The sequence below is a fragment of the Centrocercus urophasianus genome, unplaced genomic scaffold (assembly GCF_019232065.1).
Source record: "Centrocercus urophasianus isolate 14NV4802_14NV808 unplaced genomic scaffold, USGS_Curo_1.0 seq_63, whole genome shotgun sequence".
NCBI classification, from domain to species: Eukaryota; Metazoa; Chordata; class Aves; order Galliformes; family Phasianidae; genus Centrocercus; species Centrocercus urophasianus.
The window spans coordinates 94138-115945 of NW_024885233.1; the positions used below are offsets into that span (position 1 = coordinate 94138).

General features: G+C 50.6%; 1 protein-coding gene across 1 annotated transcript in view; it reads left to right on the forward strand.

The window, feature by feature from the left end:
• The window catches only part of NUP160 (nucleoporin 160), a 22106-nt gene extending 350 nt beyond the window's left edge, over positions 1–21756 (forward strand). Inside the window, exons 2-35 of the mRNA XM_042836789.1 lie at positions 443–653; positions 938–1160; positions 1352–1430; positions 2054–2168; positions 2654–2812; positions 3663–3740; positions 3925–4022; positions 4652–4736; positions 5197–5265; positions 6464–6547; positions 6947–7117; positions 7235–7334; positions 8993–9158; positions 9702–9817; positions 9918–10082; positions 11118–11247; positions 11559–11629; positions 12987–13146; positions 13684–13753; positions 15868–15966; positions 16244–16363; positions 17098–17193; positions 17303–17397; positions 18109–18205; positions 18295–18400; positions 18483–18643; positions 19140–19200; positions 19931–20041; positions 20173–20296; positions 20373–20474; positions 20717–20858; positions 21030–21155; positions 21255–21359; positions 21437–21756. Of these exons, the coding sequence (XP_042692723.1) occupies positions 443–653; positions 938–1160; positions 1352–1430; positions 2054–2168; positions 2654–2812; positions 3663–3740; positions 3925–4022; positions 4652–4736; positions 5197–5265; positions 6464–6547; positions 6947–7117; positions 7235–7334; positions 8993–9158; positions 9702–9817; positions 9918–10082; positions 11118–11247; positions 11559–11629; positions 12987–13146; positions 13684–13753; positions 15868–15966; positions 16244–16363; positions 17098–17193; positions 17303–17397; positions 18109–18205; positions 18295–18400; positions 18483–18643; positions 19140–19200; positions 19931–20041; positions 20173–20296; positions 20373–20474; positions 20717–20858; positions 21030–21155; positions 21255–21359; positions 21437–21523 (3982 nt within the window). The 3' untranslated portion in view covers positions 21524–21756. The remainder of the gene's footprint in view (positions 1–442; positions 654–937; positions 1161–1351; positions 1431–2053; positions 2169–2653; positions 2813–3662; positions 3741–3924; positions 4023–4651; positions 4737–5196; positions 5266–6463; positions 6548–6946; positions 7118–7234; positions 7335–8992; positions 9159–9701; positions 9818–9917; positions 10083–11117; positions 11248–11558; positions 11630–12986; positions 13147–13683; positions 13754–15867; positions 15967–16243; positions 16364–17097; positions 17194–17302; positions 17398–18108; positions 18206–18294; positions 18401–18482; positions 18644–19139; positions 19201–19930; positions 20042–20172; positions 20297–20372; positions 20475–20716; positions 20859–21029; positions 21156–21254; positions 21360–21436) is intronic.
• Positions 21757–21808: the final 52 nt, after the last annotated feature.

Genomic DNA, 21808 nt, shown 5'->3' on the forward strand with positions numbered 1-21808 from the left:
CCAAGAAACGGTGCGCTGTGAAGGCGTGGGAGGAGGGTTTGGGGCATGGAGGGCCTGTGAGGGGGTGGGTTTTGGGATAGGGGTGGTCTGATAGAGGGGAGGGGAGGTGGGTTTGGGGCTGTGGGGTGGATGGGGGTGGGATTGAAGGCAGGTAGGGATGGAAGGTGGGGTTGTGAGGATTGAGGATGGGCTTGGGGGCAGGCAGGAAGGGAAGAGGGGTTGTGGTGGGTGGGGGTTGAATTGGAGCCGGCAGGGAAAGAAGGAAGGAATTTTGTTGTAGAAGGGATGAATTTTGGAGCAGGCAGGAATAGAGGGGGCTGAAGGGATGGGGTGGGTGTGGGGCAGGCAGGGATGGCTTTGCCTGCCTGAAGCCCCTCCTTTCTGTCCCTGCATGCCCCCAAGTTGTTGTCGCATGTGTCCCACACTTGCCTTTTCCTCTCAGGACAGCATCAGGGGACACCCTTGAGCTAGTGGAGGAATCACTGGACACAGAGCTGCTGAACAATGCTGTGCGTTTATGCATCCAGGGCTGCCCACTGCTGCCAGGTGGTGTGCACCTGTGTGAGGTGCAGAATCATCTGGTGCTGCTCCTGGTCACCGTGCAGAGCGTGCACCGTGTCCTGCTACCCCACCCAGCCCATACCTACCGCGGGGTGAGTGTGTAGAGGGGTTTATGAGGGGCTTAAAGCCTGTACTTGTGGTCATTGGTTTCTCTGGGGGCATTGCTATATGTGAGCAGGGAGAAAACTGCTGGAAAGTGAGCTTTAAAACCTACATCTCTTGGAAAGCAGCAAAAGCAACTGGCAGTGTGAGAGTTCTTACTGAAAGGAAAAACTCTTTTCGTCACATAGCAGTGTTGTTCCATAGGTGCTGGGTTATTTCCTCCATGGCTTATGTATGTGCTTGAGGCTTGTTCTCTTCCCTTTGCCTCTTCCAGGATCTGATAACAGAGAGCCAAATGCAGTCCGTATTTACAGATATTGGCAAAATCAACTTCAGAGATCCATCCAGCTACTACCTGATTCCCAGCGTGCCGGGCTTGGCAGACAATTCGGTGGCCTCAGCAGCTTGGCTGAGCAGTGATGGGGAGGCCCTTTTTGCTCTGCCCTCTGCAGCAGGAGGCATCTTTGTTATTAAGCTTCCTCCTCACGATGTACCTGGTAAGGCTGCATCCTTGCACTTCCTTCTGTGCAACGCAGTATCCCCTCTTTCAGATCTGGATCTTGATGGGTTTGGGTTTTGTCACACGTGCTTCTTATGGCCTTGCTGCACACCAGCCTCCCTGCTGGCAGCAGATGTTTTGTTAGCAAGCACTCTGTGTGTTTTTCTTGCGTTGCTTTTATTTTGCAAGGAGTTGTTTCAGTTGTGGAATTGAAACAGAGCTCGGTGGTGCAGCGCTTCCTCACCGGTTGGATGCCAACGGCCATCAGGTTGGTGTTTGGGGACAAACACAGGGAGCTCACTTTGTTTTACGATTCCCTCACGCAGGAGGAGGTGTTGTTTCTAGTAAAAGTCCAGTGTGGGCAAATCAGCATCTGCAGATGTGGTCTGAAAAGTTAACTGGGTCATGGGCCCTGTCACAGTGAGATGGATTAGTTCATCTTAATGGGGTCCTGCTGATCCCATGCGTTGGTGTTCGTGCGTGCGTTACGTCGAGTAATTGGCCTCTGAGGATTTGCCCAGGATGTGGCTTGCAGCCAGGGCAGATTAAGGATTACAACAGTTGTATGTTCTTGTCCTTGTTCCAAAATGTCAGGCTCCTTTCTGACCAGCAGAGGTTATATGCAGAGGCAGCTCGTTTGGGGACTGTAGTCTTATGGCACATGATCAAACCCAAAGCCCTGTTAAATGCTGGGAATTGTGAAGAAGCCTCAGCACCCTGAGTGAGTTGGATCACCGGGGTGCGTTGCTTGAGGCCAGGCACCTCTCTTTTCCCACCTCAGTCCTTCATCTCTGTTCTTGGGTAAAAATCACAGGAGAAATTGGATGTCTTGAACTTGTGTGCCAACCTTGGCTTCCTTTTAACTCATTCCTGTAATGTCTGTACTTTCAGAGGTGACAGTGGCCCGTCAGATGTGCCCATCAGCCTTGCAGTTCATTGCCTGGACCACGATGCCTTTCTCTTTGCACTCTGCCAGGACCACAAGCTTAGGATGTGGTCCTACAAGGTGAGGCATGTGTTCAGGGCAGCAGTGTGGATGCGGGTGTAGTTTAACAGGTGGCATTGGGTTATTTCCAAATTAACTCAGATAGGCAAGAGCGAGCACCCCAAGGGAAGAGGCAGCACCTGAAATGGGTGTTTGCTGCTTGAGTGGTAATGTAACGTGACTCTTTGTCAACAAGAAGTTAATAAAAGCCTCTGTTTGCTGCGTGCTGCTTGCTCCAGAGCTAATCAACCAGCACAGGCTTTCACGGCTTGGCTGTGCTGGAATGCGTGTCTGCTGTTGGCAGGAGGGGAAGCTTTGTGTGCTGGCTGAAAGCACAGATGAGCTGGGGGAGCTAAACTGCAACCGGAATGCTTACAGTGCACATATGGATGCTTTGCTGACATCCCGGAGGGAAGGATTTGGCCATGCTGCTCCTGGGAAAGAACTGAAGGCAGCTTTGCAGTCCTGTTTATTTCTCACGCTGCTTTGCTGTATTTCCTGTGCAGGATCAAATGTGCCTGATGGTTGCAGACCTCCTGGAGTTCATGCCAGTCAGCAGGGACCTGCGGCTCACAGCCGGCACCGGCCACCGCTTGCGCCTGGCCTTCTCCCAGTCCCTGGGACTGTACCTCGGCGTGTACATGCATGCACCCAAGCGAGGGCAGGTAGGGAACAGCAGGGCTGTCCTGCTATGAGCACGTTTTTCTTGGCCTGTGCAGAAAACACGTCGTTCCTCCTCGGAGCTGAGTATGCATAAGGCAAACAGTTTTGTCCTCAGTATCACAGGGCACGTGTCCTTGCCTCGGGAGGAGAGTTCTCTATGTGATTAAGCCAAGTGCTGATCCGCTCATTCACGGTCTGTCGTGGTAGGACATACGTGCCATGGGAAATGGTCTGAAAGGAGCCATAAATGTGGAAACACTGAGTATGTTTACGTTGGGCTCCTGGGAACGAGCAAGTGCATCGCAGTGCACTGTGAAATGTCAGTTTGTGTAGAACTCCCATGTCGTGTGGTAAATAATAAATCCAGCAGGAGGAGACTGACAGCACAGGATAGCCTCATTTCTTGCACAGCTTCTCCTTGCAGTTCTCTGGGGGATTCGAGCTCTGAGTAGAGGTGCACACTGTGGTTTCTCTCTCTCTCCAGCTAACTCTCCAGTGTTAGCTTACTTGTTAAGGACACACAGAGCTTTGTTTGCAGTAGCTTGCTGGAGGATTCCAGTCTTTTCTGTCTCTGCTTACCTGCATCATGTTGTCGCTCGCAGGAACCAGCAGTGTTGTTTTTCTGGTATTCAGTCTTTTAGAAGACTTCAAGTCCAGGCAGGGATCAGGCTGTCCTGCCGACAAGGCTGGCTGGAGTCCGGAATGCTGGCTCAGTCCAGTCTCTGCTGCCCTTGGCCAGGCAGCTGCCACACCAAGTGCCTGTGAATGGTGGCAGGGAGCAAGGAGAGGCTTCCCTGCAGCACACAGGTTGGTGTTTCTCTTTAGCAAATGACTTACAGGATGTGTTGGTAGTTCTGTGTCTTCCAGCTGGTGAGCACTGAGAGCAGCCGCTACAGCCTTGACCACATATCCTCGCTGTTCTCCTCCCAGGTGAGTGCCAGGGCAAGTCCTTCCAAAATATGAAGGGAGTGTTCTCTGCTGGATTTAACTCTCAGTCAAGAATTCTCTCCAGAATATGGGTAAATTGCATGAGGGAGATTTTGGCTGTTTTTAACCACACAAGTCTCTGCTCTGCTCGCATTTCTGATAACGTCAATCTGTGCCCTTGCTGCAGGAGACTCTCATTGACTTTGCCTTAACCTCGGCTGAGATCTGGGCACTGTGGCATAATGAAGAGAACCAAACCATCGTCAAGTACATCAACTTTGAGCAGTGAGTTTCTGCCTTGAGTTACTGGTGGGGGGAACTGCCAGATGCTGCTCTGCCCATCGAGCGCTCTTACCCAGCACCTCTTGCTGTCACAGTATTCGTGTCATGTGCACAGCTGTGTCTTCCTGCAGTGCAGATCATATGGATACTTTTTAGTTGTTGTTCTGCTGTATAATGCTACAGCTCAGCTGCAGGAATGTGAAAAATGTAAGAAGCCTAGCAGTAGGCTTGGTGTGAGGGAGGGCTGCACTTCACCAACAGTTCCTTCAAAGCAGATCGGGCTGCTCTTTTCCTAGTATGATCATGTTTGGAGATGAGCAGTGACATGAAAGCGTTGCCCTTATTTCCATAAAGCTAAGAGTCCTGGCGCGTAACCAGGCGTGGAGTTAAATACTGGATACAAAAATGCTGAGCATTCAGGTTAGCTGGGGTTGGGAATAGCAGTACAAAGCTCTGCTGGCTCAATCTGTTGTTTGTCACCAGTCAAAGCTGTCACCAAACCCGAGGGACCGTGCTGGCTGTCAGTCTGTCAGCTGGTACAAGTGACAGGTTGGGTTCAGGTGACAGCTTCTCGGAGTGTTGCGATGCAAAACTGATTAGGATTTTTTTGTTTCTTTGTTTAATTATTCCAGAAATGTGGCAGGACAGTGGAACCAGGTCTTCATGCAGCCACTGCCTGAAGAAGAGGTGACAATTCGACATGACCAGGACCCCAGGGTGAGCTGACTAGAAAAGCAACAAGAACTAATGAAGCTTCTGTGCCCCAAGGAAACTGTTAAGGCTGCTCAAGTGTACAGTTTATCTTGTAGCACTTCTTGAAGTTGTTCCATATTAAAGGAGATGAGCCTAGGGCTCTTATCACAGCATTAAAGCATTAAGCCTAGTTACAAAGCCTGAATTTGAGGGAAGGGGAGAATTTCAAGTCAGTCCAGAGTCCTTGAGACAAAATGTATGAATAAAGAAGGTCTGGAGTGTGCAGGGAGCCACATTCAGCTGTGGGAGCTGCAAAGGGTGGGAAAGAAGAGAGTTTGGAGCAGAGTGTGAGCATAAACTGAAGCTGAAAAGTAATACGCATCAAGGGGGTACGTTTGAGAGCAGGAGCTAGTAGCAGCAGCAGTATTTTAAATATTGTCCTCCCAGTACACATTGTTTCTGTAAATTGCCGTCCTCTTCACAGGAAACCTACTTGGAGTACCTCTTCAAGCCTGGCCGCTTCTCAAATGCAGCCATCCAGAAGGCTTTGCAGGTTAGTGGGAGAGCATTTGGTGCTCTCTCTGTTCACCTTCTTCCTCACAGTTCACATGTAAGGATTGCCAGCTTTCCTTGGCTGGCATCACACAGAATCACAGAATCACAGAATCACCCGGCTTGGAAGGGACCTCAAGGATCATGTAGTTCCAACCCCCCTGCCTAGCAGGGCCACCAAACACACACATTCAGATCAGGTTGCCCAGGACCCCGTCCAACCTGGCCTTAAACACATCCAAGGACGGGGCATCCACAACCTCCCTGGGCAGCCCGTTCCAGGGCCTAACCACTCTCCTTGTATAGAACTTCCCCCTAACATCCAACCTAAATCTTCCCTCCTTCAACTTGGATCCATTTCCCCTAGTCCTGCTGTTGTCAGCCCTTTTGAAGAGTTTACTCCCCTCGTGGGTGTAGGTTCCCTTCAGGTATTGATAGGCTGCAATGAGGTCACCCCGCAGCCTTCTCTTCTCCAGGCTGAACAAGCCCAACTCCCTCAGCCTGTCCTCATAGGGGAGGTGCTCCAGCCCCCTGATCATCTTAGTCGCCCTCCTCTGGACCCTTTCCAAAATCTCAATGTCTTTCTTGTACTGAGGGCTCCACACCTGGACACAGTACTCCAGATGGGGCCTCACAAGAGCCGAGTAGAGAGGGACGATCACCTCCCTGTCCCTGCTGACCACCCCTCTCCTGATGGAGCCCAGGATCCCATTTGCCTTTTGAGCTGCCAGAGCGCACTGCTGGCTCATGTTCAGTCTCTCATGCATCAGGACCCCCAGGTCCTTCTCTGCCGAGCTGCTCTCAAGGACCACTCCTCCCAGCCTGTACGGGTGCCTGGGGTTCTTCCGGCCCAAACGCAAAACCTTGCACTTTGCCGTGTTGAACCTCATTAGGTTCACCCGAGCCCAGCCCTCCAGCCTGTCGAGGTCCCTCTGAATGGCATCCCTTCCTTCCACTGTATCGACTGCACCACTCAGCTTGGTGTCATCAATTTGCTCTTAGCCTGCCGGCCTGTCAGGGATCACTGGAGCAAGCGAGGAAGAGTGAAGCTGGCTGAAGCACTTAGCACCCAGCCCTGAGTTTTTACTCTTTCAACCCACAAATCAATAGATAACGTGTTGTGATTGTTGTGCGTGGCTGAATGCCTCTCCAAGACAGCTCTCTTGGTTTAAAGAAAGGTTTGCTGTCTTGCTTTTCAGATCTTTTCTCAAGGAACTGAACGGTACGTGGACCTGACGTGGGATGAGTTAAAAAAAGAGGTTACCTTAGCTGTGGAAAATGAGGTAGGATTTCTTTTTCCCTGTGATGTTTTTTTCTTGCATCCATTTTTACGTAGTGTTGTGGTGGTTCACTGAAGTTGGTTAAATGCAGCATGACCCTGAGCCATGTTTTATCTTTTGTCTCCCTGGAGGAGTTATGTAAGCTCTGTTTTTGCTTCTAAGGAAATAAAATCTTCACCTTTCCTGCCTGTTTTTTCATTCCCCGTTCTTCTTTGTGTCTTGTGGGGAGAAAATGGTAGCAACAAATAAATTTTGCCTGTAGGATGGTAGGGAAGGGAACTTCAAGTGGTCTTCATAAGTCTTTGACTGTGTAATACTGATCAGGAGGGACAAAATACCAGTCCAGACACTAGTTTTTCATTCCCTTCCTGTTCCCATCTGAAGCTGTTTTGGTCCTGCTAGTTCCAGGGCAGCGTGACAGAACGCGAGTGCTCTCCGGAGGAGTTCTGTCAGCTGCAGGTGGATTTCTGGTCCAAGTTCTGCGCCTGCTGCCTTCAGTACCAGGAAGCTCTCTTGCAGCCCCTGGCCCTGCTCTTGAACCCTTACACCAACATGGTGTGCCTGCTGAAGAAGGTGAGGCTGAGCAGCAGTGCTCTGGGCGCTTTGGCAATTGGCCCATGTGTTTCCATGCCCTTTTGACTGAGGAGTGACTGGAGGAACTCAAAGAATTGCTTTGCTTTGCCTTTCTAGGGGTCCGTGTCCTTCCTTGTGCCCTGTTCCTTGGTGGATCATCTCTATCTCCTCTCTAATGAGCATCTGCTGACTGAGGACGATGCTGTCATCTTTGATGGTGAGGAGATGCAGAGCTCTTCCATTGTTGGAGGCTGCAATGCTGCCTTTTGGGAAAGACTGTAGCAGAGGAATGCAGGAGTTTCTGTAGTTGCCCTCTAAAGTGCTCCTGACTAATTCTCTACACTCAGTTTTCCTGTTTTGCCATCTGTAGGCAACTGTGTATTGGGAAATCTATCACGAGCCCTAGACAAGGTATTAAAAATTGGTGTCAGGGCTGTAAATGTGCCAAAAATTTCAGAAAATTTTAAAAGGAAGAGTCCTAGATATCAGGCTTTGTGACAGGCATCTGCAGTGGTGTGATCCTTTGCCTTGTGGCATTCTGAACTCTTGAGTACACACACTAATGCCTTCCTCACACCCGCTTTATGGGTTAGACCTACTGCACTGGAGCTTCACAGTGTGCTGCTGGAGCTCAGGAGCTTGTGTTTCTGTCCCCTGCTTTGTTTAGTCAGTCTCTAGCAGCTACCAGGCAGGAGGGCAGGTGCATCAGAAATACTTCATAATTTTGTATCATACCAGCTGGTGACCCTGTACGTAGGGCTCTTATGGGTGACACCCCGGTGTGAACACTTTCAGCTTTGCAGAACTCACCAAGAGCTGTTGGACCTTCTCTGACTCATTGCAAGCCATTCTGTTTCATAAAATTCCCCAGTCTCTGTGCTGTGCTGGTGGAGTAAACTCCTTGAAGAAGTGACAGGTGAGAAAGAAACCTGTAGTTCTCCAAGCACTCTGGCATCTGAGACCGTTAGCTTAGTTTTTAGTGGAGTATTTTCATGTAGGCTATGGAAAGGGACTGGGCAGCTCGTCTCCAGGAATTAAATAGTGGAGAGAGCAAAGCTTGTCATGAATATCATCACCACAGTGCCCTCTGTGCTTTGCTGGTGATGGAAGAAGAAAAGCAATGGAAAATGTTACTTCTACTTTTGTGCTTGAATGATTTTTTTTTTTTTTTTTTTTTTTTTTAATTATTATTATTTTGGGGGTTATTTTTAATCATCCTCCACTCAGTTGAGCTATTTCTGGCTCCAGTAGAAGGGAAGCTGGAGGCCTGGGCTGGTTTGGAGAGGCTGACGTAGCCTGCTCCATCTGGTACAAACTTCTCAAAAAAAAAGTTATGTGATCTTTAAAAAATACATACATGAGGGACTGCATTGCAAAACAGGGATTTTTTCTGTAAACCCTTGGCCCTTAGGTCAATTTTCAGACAATTTCTAAGAATGTGAAAATCTTCTTGGTTGCAAGAGAGGGCTGCAAACAGGGAGCTGCTGCAGCAGGAGTGGCGGCTCCTTGGCAGATGCAGTGGAGCTTGGCTGTACGATCTGAGCCCTCTGCTTTGCGTTCCTTTGCTCTTTCTAAGTGTTTCCTTTCAACCTGTAGCTGGAGAAAATGCTTTAGAGGGAATTTGATGGTTAATTGTCGTTAATTTCTTGGCCCCGGCCCCCCCCCCCCCAAGTAAAAACGTCGGAATCTTTCCTTTGTCAACTGCCACCTTTTATTTGGTCTCATGGGCAGGGCAGGGTCAGTTTGACACGCTTGATTGAGACCAATCTGCTGCTAGTGTTTGCTGATGGTGTGCTGGACTAGTCGGTTTTGAGTGGTCATCCCACCTTCCTGTTGAAATCTCTTGTAAAGTACAGTTAGATTCTTTCATTGCAGATGTGGAGATGTCGCGTGATGTTGTCTGTCTTGTCCAGTGCCTTCGACTGATCGGAAAATCAATTTCCGCGGAAATAGCATTCACTATGGAAATGGCTTGCTCCTGCCTCCAGCCTCCAGAAAAGGCTGCAGAGCAGATCCTGGAGGACTTGATAGCTAATGACACGTAAGGAGAAGCATTCCTGCAGGCAGGGATGGCTGAGCAAGGATTGCCTGGAGCAGTCCTCTCTCATGGGGAGATGTATGGGTTCTCTCTGTGCTGCCAGAGGGAGATGGTGGGCATGGGTATTGGTCCTGCTAGCAAGCATTTCCACCCCAGCCCCCCTTGCTGTTGCCTTGGGCTCTCCTGAGCAGAAATTTATGCAATTCTGAGATGAGGCAGGGTGGAAGAGGAACAAGTTCTTATTAGCTGATTGTGCAGGCACACTTATTAGAGGTCAGAGCCGTGGTCGAGCTGTGTGGTTACACGCTAACCTCCTCCAGTCACTCCATGTGGAATGCCAGCTATCTGACTGCTATTTCTTACTGCCCTGGGGGAGCAGAATGAATAGCCCAGATTCTGCAGGCGCTGTAATAAAACTGTGAGCCAGAAGAGGATTCCCTTCAAGAACATCCAAGCTGATCGGCTGCTTTCCCTTCCAGAGAGGATCAGTAAGGGCGAACAGGGAGCCCTCTTCATTTTAAACCTCTTCTTTTCTTTTTTTAACAGGGAAAATGTGATGGAGAATATACACAGCAAACTGCAGGAGATCAGAAACCCTATCCTTGCCATCGGAGTGCTCATCCGAGAGATGGACTACGAGACCGACGCTGACATGGAAAGAGGTAAAAGCTCTGCAGCAGTACTTTGGACTGGGAAAGCGGCCGCTCAGCCAGTGTTCCTGTTGGGCTGGTTCCTCCCCTTATCTCCATGATTTTCTTTCAGCTCACCCTCTAAATATGCGTATGAACCTCACCCAGCTCTACGGCAGCAGTACAGCCGTCAGCGTGGTGTGCTGGGGGGTGTGTAAGGTTGCCACGATCCGTTTCCAGATCTGTCGGGACCTGCTGATCCTCCAACAGCTACTGCTGCGGCGGAGCAATCCTGTGAGTACAGCCCTTCAAGCTACCGAGCACGCCTTTTGAACTTTTGCATCTGGGTTGCCTGGTGCCAGCTGCTTCTCTTCCCACAAAACACTGGCAACTGTTGGATCTATCCTGAGGCTTGGGCGAGCCCTGTTCTCTCCTGTGTCTTTTGTCATCCGGAGGGAAGCATGCGCCCCTCACACCCAAATTCCCCATTTCCATGCTGCACAGCCAGGAAGCAAAACTCTGAGGGAGGAGGACGTGGTTTCCAGCCCTCCATCCAAACCAGGGCTGCCTGAGCACACACAGCTCTCCCATCCAGTCCCCGTCCCTCCCACAGCACGGCTGACAATCGGAGCCTTGTTATCCAGCAACGCAGCACACAGCTCTTCTGCCTCACAGCAGCAGCATTTACCCAGAGGCCGTGGTTTTGCTTTCTGTGCGAGGCTGTTCCAGCCAGTGCCAGCAGCTGCCACGATGGCAGCTGTGTTTATAGGGTAGCCCAGGCAGGGTTGATTCTGCTGGCTGGGGGGGCTGAGCAAGCAGTGGTGCTGGTGACTTGAGGGGAGCAAGCCCCCAGGGCAAAGGGGTCATTTATTTAGACCAGTGTTATTTACTTGGAGATGCTGCTGCAGTCATGCAGTGAAAAGAAATCTCTTCCTCTTCTTGGATAAGCTTGTCTTAGTGACATTTAAAGCATGTTGCAAGGTGCCCTTCTGGAGCCAGGCACGTGGTGTGGTCAGAAGCTGCCGTTTTGCCACCTTGAAATGCTTGTCCTTCACAAGCATGGATTGGTGTTCTTCCTGTATAACTGTCTGTGTCATCTTTGGCTTGAGCAGGAGGGACGCAGTTCCTGGATGTGGCCACAGCGAAACTGTGATCTCACTGTGTTTCACTGCAGCAGTGCCAAGCACCTTGGTTCATACATCACTCCGCTTGTCATGTTTTCCCCATGGCATCTGGGCCTCCAGAGTCTCTGCTTCACCCCTTGGCACCGAGGGGCAGGGGTTGTTGCTCAGCCTCTCAACATATCAGCCCCTGTGCTTTGTTTGCAGGTGGTTCTGGGGGGGGGGACAGCTGTTCCAATCTCAGCAGGACCTGCTGCACCGCACCTCCCCTCTGCTGCTCTCCTACTATGTGATCAGGTGGGCCAGCCAGCGCCTGGCGTCGGACATCCCCTTGGACACGTTGTGAGTCCCTGCCTTGCCCTTTCTCTCTTTGATTGTAGGCTGCTTCAGAATTGACCTGAAGTCCCCTTTCCAGCAGTGCATGGTGGTGGTTGCTGTGGGAGTATTGCTCTCAGAGTTAGTTTGTGCTAGGGTGGCTTTTATCTTCTGTGTTTTGAGCTGACTCCTTGCCTTGTGCTAAATCTGCCCTGCGAGGTCTTGCTGTTCTGTGCACTGTTGCCTTCAGCAGTAGGAGTGATTTGAGTTGAACAATGAGTACAATTAAAGCAGGAGGTGTTTTGTTGTCTCTTTGCTGATGGCTTTCTCTTCTCTAGGGAATCAAATCTGCAGCATCTCTCTGTGTTGGAGTTAGCAGACACTGCTGTTCAAACACCCCATAAGCTAGGTAAGATGTTTACAGTTTGCCAGCTCTCGGTTTCTTGTTAAATAGAATTCTTAAACTTTTTTTTTTCTCTGCCACCCAAGGGAAATGCTAAAGGCAGAGAGCCAACGGGTGGTGTGTTTGAGCAGCTCTCCTTTGCTGTTCATGCTGTGCACTGAAAATAACAAAGTATCTTGCAACATTGGAGGGAGTGTGGTCAGCTGCGTTAGGCCTGTCCTGCTCGCTGGCCTTTATCAAGCAGGAGCAGCAGCTTAGGGAAGGGGCAGAATATGAAAAATGCTTCCCCAAAATGTGCTTGTGCTTCTAAGAATTTGCATTTCAGGTGTGAGTGCTGCTCACAGCCAGTAGCTTAAGTGGGAAATTGCAGCTGATAACCTGCTCACATTTTATGTCTTGCTGCAATCCCCAGATAAAGTCATTATGCTTTCAGCTAGCATCTTCGGGGAAGAATCATAACGGGGGAGATCATGAAGCAATTTAATTAGGGGGATAGGTGCCTTGAAATGGTTTCAGAGAGAGGTGATGAGCAGGATAGGGAGGAGAACGCGCAGTCAGAGCCTGTGACTAATTTATGTGGTGCTTCAGGGCTGAAACACTTCAGAGGGAGCTGCAAAAAGTGAGGAGGCAGCAGGCTGCAGGGAGTTCTCTCCATTTGCTGACAGCCCTGCAGGGTTTGTGTTTTCTGTAACTGGGCTGCAATCTTCAGCATTCGAACTCTCTGTCGGTGTCTCAGTTTGGGAGCAGTTGCCTTTGACGCAAATGTCAGTGCCTGAAAGCAAAATTGAAAACATCCTTTGTGTGCTCGCCAGTGTTGTGGGTTATTGCTTGGCCTATTCATGAGGAAAGTCCTGTTTGGTCACTGTGCTTCAGGAAAAATATGTGAGACGTGGGGAAGATGGAAAGGAGGGGGCAGCTTGGAAAGAGGCATTGAAAACAGTTAGCTCATGAGAGATCATGCTGCTTAGGGGACTGGAATGAGGAGGGAGGCATTTGGAGAGAAGCAGATAGCAAAATCGGCTCTCCCTCAGCACTGCCCTGCAAAACACTGGGGAAAGCTGCAGAAGGATTGCAAATGGCGCAGCTGGGGAGGGAGCACAGCCCTTTATTTGTGTTGTAATCGAGCTGCAATTAATAAACGCTGCGGCGTGTGGGTTTCTGATCTCCTGCTGCTCCCTCTGATTTAACTAGAAGTTGAGAGAAATCCTATACCCACACGTCTGAGCACGGAATGTCCTTGCTGTTTTGCTCCGGCTTTACCTGTGGTCCTTAAGCTGATGAGCCCAGCACAGCAGCTGTGTGTAGAAACCTGGGAGACCCATTGCAGGCCTTGTTCTCCATGCTTCCTTACCTTGTATTTCAGTATCCAGCCCTCAGACAATCGTGGAGCTCTTCTTTCAGGAAGTGGCCAGAAAGCACATCGTCTCCCGACTCTTCCTGCAACCGAACGCCTCTTTGGCTGAAACGAGTTTGAATTGGCCCCATCTCATCACCACAGTAATGGCTGACTTTCTGCCCCTCCTGTATCCTTGGCTGTGAGCTGTGCTTTCTGTTGGGCTGTAACAAGAGGGGGGGTTATGTATAAAACAAAACATGCAGGGGCTCTGTCCTGAGAGCAGCTGGGGCAGTGTGTTGGCCATCTCATTCCAAAAACTTCCTGCACCCAAATTTCAAAGTCAAGTCTCCTAAACAAGTGGCTGTTGTAAGCGTTAATGGGATTTGTGGGTATTTTAAGATTTCATGGAATCCGTTCTATTGAGGTACACAGTGAAGGATTTGAGTTTTTGACTTTAAGCCCCTGAGCTCTGTCTGGCAGGTTTACTTGGCAAGGTGTGATGCTGGGAGATTTGGAAGGGTAACGAGATTTGGGCAGTTGTGGATTAGATATGCTAATAGTTTTGGTCTAATATGGATAAATCTTATTACAAAATAATGATCTGTAGAAAGAGCAGCTTAATCTTCTGTCCTTTCCCCCCACAAATGGAAGAAGAGCACGTGCAGAGTTTTAGCCCGACGCTCTGAGCTCTCTGGACCAGACCTGTTCCTTAATTCCTGCTCAGATGGCCCAGCAATCCTGGGTTCCTCTTCCCAGAGTGCCTGATGGGGAGCTGCCAGTACACCCAGCTGCAGGTGAGTGCCTTTTTTTTTTCCTTCCCTTTAATACCTGCAGTCTCTCCAGAACTATCTGCATGTCTTGAGCTTCTGCTTTCCTGTAGCTGCTGCCCTCTGAGGTCAAGCACAAAATGATCTTCCCACCTGCTCTGTTCCCATGTCTCCAGTTTGGAGGTGATGGGCTAGAAGTTTCTCCTGGGAAGGAAATGGTCTACAAGGAACAAGATTTTGGAGGAGAATCAACACAAACCTGCCTCTGCAACTGACTTCCATATTGTATCTATCACCATCCTTTTAGTGGCCGCCTCAGCCTCTGCTAAGAGAAGAGCTTTTTAGCTGATTATATTGTACTTGGAAAATGCAGCACAGTTCAGTAGTAGATTTGTTTAAGATAGTCTTCTTACTTATTTCCTCTTGCATCTTTTTGCAAGAAAATTCAAGCACAAGTGCTCAGGATCGTGACATGCCCTGCTGAAGGAGGAGCACAGTCTCGAGAACGCGATGCTGTGGAACTTCTTTGGCTGTCACAGCAAGGCCCTAACCTCATCAACTGCTAGCTGCCCACAGGCAGCTGTGGTTCCATGGTGAGCACCTTGCCTACCAGATTAGAGATGCAGCAGAAATGCATTTTCAGGAAGCCTCACTCATTTCTTCAGTGTCCTTGCTGGTGAAGAGCAGTGTAAGAAACATCCATCTGTCTTCCCATCACCAACTGTGCTCTCCCACGTGCTGTTACTGTTCTTTCTTTTGGGTGTCTCCACAGCTGCGTGTCAGGGATTATTTCTCGTGCTGTCCCCTCTTGTGTGCTGTGGGGTTTGGTGGTTGCAGCTGCGTGTGCTCTGCTGAAGAGTGATTTCTTGTCTGTGTTGCCATGTGATGCTCCTCGTTCCATTACTGACGGTAGTCCCTGAGGCATTCAGGCCTAGGCAGGATGCTACTGAAGAGACTTTTCTCCTGTGTTTAGCAGAACTCTTGTTCTCGCAGTCCCTTCTACCCAGGGGCTGAATTGCTTTCTTTTGTGCTCATCGTGCTACTAAGAAGAATGTCAAATCTGCAGCTCTTCTGAGCCAGGAAATGCCAGGACGGTTCAGGCAGCATCACTCTGCTTCTGGCATATGTGCACGTGTGGTGTGAGCACGCTTTGAATTTCCTCACACTGCTTTTGCCTCGCTCGTGTCCTGCCTCGAGGAGGTACGAGAGACTTCCACTCTGCAGGAGTGGGCACTTCTCCTCTTCGCTGCCTTCTGTCAGGCTTGCTGATCCCAGCCAGTCACGTAAACTTGGATTAAGTGCACTGACCTCAGAGAGCTAACAGCAGCTTTGACTGCGAGCATGCATGCGGTGACCCAAATAGGGGTGGAGATACAGGAAGCGCCCTGCAAGTTCCACACGGGCACAGAGAAGGTCTAGTGACCAAAGTGCTGCCTGGAATGGGTGCCAAAACTCTCCTTGGTGCTTATTGTGTGTGAATAAGTCCAGGGTGGGATTTATCTGTTGTAGGTGGCTAATCTGAGCAGGGAATCCATGCTCAGAACATGTGTTATTGCATGGTGTTTCACAGAGCTGCGCTTGCTGAGACTGGGATGGGACAGCAAAAACCTGGGCTTTGCTGCCAACTCCTGGCTCCCCTGTGCCTTTCCCTGCTGCACCTCAGCAAGCTTAGCACAGCTCTGCTTCTCTGAGTGCAAAGAACAGCCAGCACTCTCTCAGCTACTGAGTCTTCATCATGTCTTCTAGCTCCCTCCGGGTCGATGATGATGATGACATTTTTCAGTCTTTGTTATCTTGATGAAGCAGGCACAGGGCCGGGGTGAGTTACATTGCCCTGTGCTATGGCTTTTAGTTGTGATGTGTGCCTGGTGCAAACTGCCCTCCACCTAGTGCCTGGCAGCTTGTAATTGGTGCTCTGGCTGCTCTCCATCTCCTGCCCTCCTCCTACAGCAGTTTGTAGTGGGCATTCTGCACGATTCTCTGGGATGCTGGCTGCAGTTTGATGTGTTTCTTGCAGATATTGGAGAGATTTCAAGCAAGCCGTAGAGATTGTCTGTCTCTACACTCCAAGGGGATGTTGAGGTTGGGAAATGAGCCTGCCAGAGGTGGTGATGAAGGCATCTCTTCTTCCTTCCCTCTAGGAATACATTCGCCTGCTGCAGCCGTGGTGCCATGTGAACGTGGGCTCCTGCTGCTTCATGATGGGCAGGTGCTACCTCGTCATGGGTGAGGGCCACAAAGTAAGGCACTGCGGTTGTATTTGCTGCTAGGGCCTTGTTTCTGTTGTGTAGCTCAGGGAACGTCGGTCTGAGCTCTGCCTCTGGGCAGGGAGCAGGGGTGGGGGGTGGGGGGTGGGGGAGGACAGTGGGACCTGCTGTCAGGGCAGTTCTTATTGCAGCGTGGGGCCAGTAGGACCTGTAGGATGAAGCTGAAATGGGTGGCACTGTCTTCTCCAGTACAGCAGGCTGGGGCAGTCCCCAAAGGTACACTTGCAGCTGCTCTTTGCTGTGCTTCCAGGCTTTGGACTACTTCTGCCAAGCTGCTTCTGAGGTGGGAAAAGAGGAGTTCTTGGACAGGCTGATCCAGCCTGAGGAGGGTGAGATGGTCTCCACCCCACGTCTGCAGTACTACAACAAGGTATGGCTCAGCCCACCCAGCGTGTGTGGCCCCCAACAGTGCAGAGCTGTTCCACACCATCACTGCTTGTGGAGAGGCCCCCAGCTTTTGGGAAGGTGACTTCAACCTTGAAAAACACACTTTTTTTGGGAAATGCCAGCTTAGTTTTGGGGATAACCACGAGGAGACTGACTACAGTGCAAAAGCTAGGTACTTTCCACCTCTTGGCTTTCTAACAGCAGGGGACTGAGATCCAGCTGCTGGAAGGGGGGGCCAGGCATGTCCAGGCTAGAAGTAAGGTGCTGCTTTAAGGGACGATTATTCTGCTTTAAGGCAACTTAAAATTAATGTCTTTAAACTGAGATAGGATCTTCTCATATGATCCCATAGTTCAGGCAGGCTGCAAGCTTGGATCTAAGCTCTTTGTAAGGGATTCTTTGCTGTTAAAGCCCAGGAAGCGCAAGGATTGTCTGGTGCCTCTGGAGAGGGAACTTTTCTCTGTATCAAGCAGAGTGTTTGCTCAGGGACAGCATCATTCACCTCTGTGTTGCAATGGCTTCCTGTAGCCATGAAACGTTCAGGAAACTCACACTTCTGTAAAGGTTGTTCATCCAGTAAGGCCTGGACCCGTTGTGTTGGATTTGGTTCACACCTCTGCAACTTGACAAAATGCTTCTCTTTTTTTTGCTCTAGCCACTTAAGATACAGTGGCCAAGTATCTTGACTGCTCATATGGCTAGAGTTGTGACTTGCAGGTTCTGCGCTTGTTGGAAATGGTTGGCTTACCAGAGCTGGTCATTGAGCTGGCTTCTCTGGCCATCATGGAATCGGTGGATGACTACAGAGCCCAGGTACAGGATTTCTTCTGCTCCAAGATGCTTCTTCAGGGACCTTACACAGGAATTGGTTCTTAGTTGCATAACTTGAAATGTGCTCTTCTGTGCTGTGTGGTGATTTCAGGCTACCTTGAGGACTTGCCTCTTCAAACACCACTTGGATTTAGGGCACAACAGAGATGCATACATCGCCTTAATCCAAAACCCAGATCGAAGCAGGTAGGTGACAGCTTTATCCCTTAAATGCTCACTTGTCTTGAAGCTCCTGCCTCTTCCAATTTTTGTGTTGAAGCAAAAGGAAGCGGGCACTGCAGGGCAGGACTGCTGCATTAAGAGGTTCTGTGTAAAGATGCTTTTAAAGAGGCGTACTTAATTTTTGTAAGAGTGGTTATAATTAGCAATACCATCTCCTTAGTGAAAACTGAAAGAAAACACAGGGCCTTATTCAGGGAAAGAAACAGAAACAAAATGGCTGAAGAACTGCATGCAGCATTACAGTTGGGAGGGCTTTAGGAGTCTGATTAATGTAGTTTACTAAAGGAAAGAGACTTGGGATGGAATTTCGTCTTGTGTACCTCCTTAAAATGAGCTGTGCAGAGGAAGCTTCACAGCCACCGGGGAGAGTGCAGTGGGCAGGAGGGGCTAGAAGCTGGAGATGAGGTTCTCTGGAAAGTGGAGCTGTGATTTAGTTTGGGGGCCACAGAAAGCCTCACCAAACAGAGCTGGGGGTGGGAGGCTGCCCTCCTGAGCAACACAAGCAGCGCAGAGAGACGTTCTGCTAGCCTTTGTTGCCAACACAGGAGAAACCTGAAGAGACCTCTTGGTCTGGAGCCAGTAAACCTTTGGCTCTCATCCCACAGCAGCATGCTGGCGGCTCAGAGCCTGCATCCCGATGGTGGGTCAGCTCAGGGCTGTGCTTTCCCTCCGCAGGCAGCTGGATTGTCTGCGCCAGCTAGTGGTTGTGCTCTGCGAGCGCTCCCAGCTCCAGGACCTGGTAGAGTTCCCTTACATCAATCTCCATGATGAGGTAATTAATTAACCTGCTCTGGGAGGAGGGGGGGGCCGCAACTCCTTCAGAGAGGATTTTTGACCTCTTTGAGCCTCTTTGCGTCGCAGGTTGTGGGGATCATAGAGTCCCACGCTCGAGCAGTGGACTTGATGACCCACAATTACTACGAGCTGCTCTACGCTTTCCACATCTACCGCCACAACTACCGCAAGGGTGAGGTGTGGGGCGGAGCGGCCCTGTCCCGTTCGCCTCGTCCCAACAACGGCGCAGCTGATGCATCCCCTTCTCTCCTCAGCTGGCACGGTGATGTTTGAGTACGGCATGCGCCTGGGCCGCGAGGTGCGGACGCTCAAAGGGCTGCAGAAGCAGAGCAACTGTTTCCTCGCAGCCCTTAACTGCTTACGGCTCATCCGCCCTGAGTACGCCTGGATAGCGCAGCCAGTGTCTGGAGCTATGGTACGGGATCTGTGAGTTTGTCACCAGCCCTCTGCCCTCAGACTGTAGGGATGTTTAGGTCTGTGCTTGGGGAGGTTGCTTCCAAAATTCTTGCGCATGCAGCTCGATGTGAAATGCGGCTGTGATAGTGCAGAGAGTATTTGTAACCTGCGAGTTCCTCAGGAAGCAAAGTAGCACCTCTTGTTAAAGATAAGTCAAATCTTGGGGAGACCAAACAGCTGAAATCCCAGTCCAGGGGAGAATTACAGAAACATGGTTTGTATTTCTGATCTCTTTGTGGAGAGGAAGTGGCTGTCTCCTGAGAAGTCAGCGCTGCGCTGTGTTTGATAGCCAGAGATAAGGAAATGTAACCTGAACTGATAAGCAGTTGCACGGTTGCATGTTCCTCATTCAAATCAGGGCTTGAGAGGAGAGCTGAGGGCTGGAGTGTATTGTGCTTATTTGTCCTTCAGAAACCAGCTGGGCATCAACCTTTTTTGTACTTCTTTCCTGCAAGTACGAGCGGCCTGGAGCATCCCCAAAGAGAAGCCATGATGGGGAGTGTGCTGCAGTCCCCAGTAAGTGCCTGCTACTGACTTCTTCCCATCTCCTGCACTCCCACAGCTTTTCCCCTTGCCTCGTGGAGGCTCGTCTCTGACAGGTTTATAATCTGGGGGTTGTAAGCACGTGCAGTCCATTAGTGTTAGCATCTCCTAGCTGCAGTGTGCTGCCATGTAGCACTTCTCCCACAAGGACTTTGTGTTCCTACTCTTTCTGCAGTTAGATGTGGTTTTGTTTATGTGTTTATGCTTAGATGTGTTTGTGAAAATAAGTTGTAGCAAAGCCTTTTTGAGGCAGTTCCTAGTTCTCTGAAATTCTTGTTGCTCGTGCTCTTGGGAGTCCTGTGTGTGGCTCATCTCTCCTGGTGTGGTTTCTGTTTTGTGTCTGCCAAAGCATGGGGCAGGAGTAATCCTCAGCATTACTCTAGAAAAGTTTCAGGTCAGATATTTTTAAAACGATAACTTTCAAATGAACTCCTTTGTAGCACATGCTGGGCAGGCAGAGCAGCAGCTGTTTCTAAACACAAGGTGACTCAGGAATTTGTGTCCCTGACAGATGAGGAGTGGAACATTTGTGACAAGGAAATATGCATGCTTTAGGGCAGCAAAACCCAGTTCCTCCCGGTTCTTTCTGGTGTGAGCGCTCTGAGGATGGCACAGGGTTGTAGATGCCATCTTGCCAAAGGAGATTTTTTTTCCGTTGTTCTTTTTCTAAATGCTGAGGTCCCTTTGCATCCATCTGTTACAGCAACACGCCAAATCGAAATCCTGAAACTGGAGGATTTGGAAAGGGAGTATGTGCTGTCCCGGACCCGTCTGACTCTGGTGCAGCACAACCTGTCTACAGCTGCACTGGCAGGTGAGAGAGGTGCAGAGGAGCCTCGTCGTGTCACCCACATGGTACTGCTGGAGCTCTGCCCATGGAACTGCGTGGGGCTGAGCCCAGTAGCTGTGGCTGTGGAGGTGCTCACCTGGTTCTGCGTCCCACAGGCAATTCCACGCCTGAGGAGGCACTTGCCCTCCTCATCCAGGCTGGCCTCTTTGACAGCACCATCACCCTGTGCCAAACGTTCAAGCTGCCACTGATACCCATCTTTGAGGGGCTCACGTTCAAGTATGTAGCCAGCTCCTGTCTCGGACACTGCTTGTGACTCCCAAAGACGTGGTCTGCACTGCTTTCTGTCTTTCAGGTGCATCAAGCTCCAGCTGGGAGGGGAAGCAGCACAGGCAGAGGGTTGGAAGTGGCTGGCATCAAACCAGCTCCCACCACTGTTTACCACCAAGGAGTCCAGGTAGATCTTCAGCTGTGGGGGAGAGGAACAGAGGAGAGGCTTCTTTACCCCAAAGACTGGAGACTAAAGCCTTGTGAAAGGCCAGAGGCTCCTAAAACCTTGTATGGTGACTGCATTGAGGGCTTGAGGTGGCTGTAGAAGGCAGTCATTGAGCAGCAGGATGGGTTCATGGAATGCCCTGTGGCACTGCAGCCACTCTCAGAGGATGCTGGCAGGGTGCTGAGAGCAATATTGCCTTGCAGTGCCACAGATGAAGGCTGGCGGCTGCTCTCATCTTACTTGGAGCGCTACCCGTCCCAGAACAGCCTGTACCATCGCTGCGTCATCAACAAGCTCTTGGCACATGGCATCCCTCTGCCCACCTGGCTCATTAACAGCTACAAGGTGAGAGCATCCTCACTGTGCAGCGTGCCTCCTGTGCTGCTTTGGCCAAAAAAGCAGCCGGAGATCACTTCCCGAAGGAGGCGCAAGCTTTGTTACTTCTCAGCCCTGGGAATGTGTCAGGGGCTCTGTGCCTGGTCAGAGGCTCAGAAGGGGTTCTTGGGCTCTGTGCAGAAAGTGGATGCTGCTGCGTTGCTGCGTCTCTACCTGAACTACGACCTGCTGGAAGAGGCAGGGGATTTGGTCCTGGAGTATGTGGATGCTGTGCTGGGCAAAGGGCACGAATATTTTGGAATCGAGGTGAGCTGAACTGAAGATTGGGCCTCTCCGCGTGAATCCTGGTACGGGCAGGAGAACATAGTTGGGGCAGCGTGGTATAAAGGTTCTTCCTCCCTGCAGTTCCCGTTGTCAGCCACGGCCCCCATGGTGTGGCTGCCCTATACTGCCATCGACCAGCTGCTGCAGGCACTGCGGGAGAGCTCTGCCAACCCGAACAACACCCTGGTACGTGCAGCCAAGGTTGGGGCAGGTGTGGATAAAGTGGAGGGCTCTTACAGAGCAGCCTTACTCCTTCCTTCCAGCTCCTCCAGAAGCTGTGTGACAAGATGGAGGATTACCACCAGAAGGTCAGCATGGCCACACAGGATCGTCTGTACCGGCGCAAATAGCATGGTCTCAGTGCCCAGGGACAGCTCCCTGCGGAATGATGGCAGCTGGGTGCTCTTTTCACTCCTTTTTCCCATTCTGCGGCTACTTTGGGGTGCCACAGCGTCCATTTGGTGTGGTATCACCGCAGCCGTGCCCCTCCCTTGTTCTCCGCACCATCCGTTGAAGTTCTCCGTGTTTCTTTTATTTATTGTTGTCGTTTTGGCTGAACTTTAATAAAAGCCAGTTGTTAAGAGCGGTGCGAGGACAGGCTGTACCTCGGCGGCTGCAGGCGGGGGGGCGGGAGC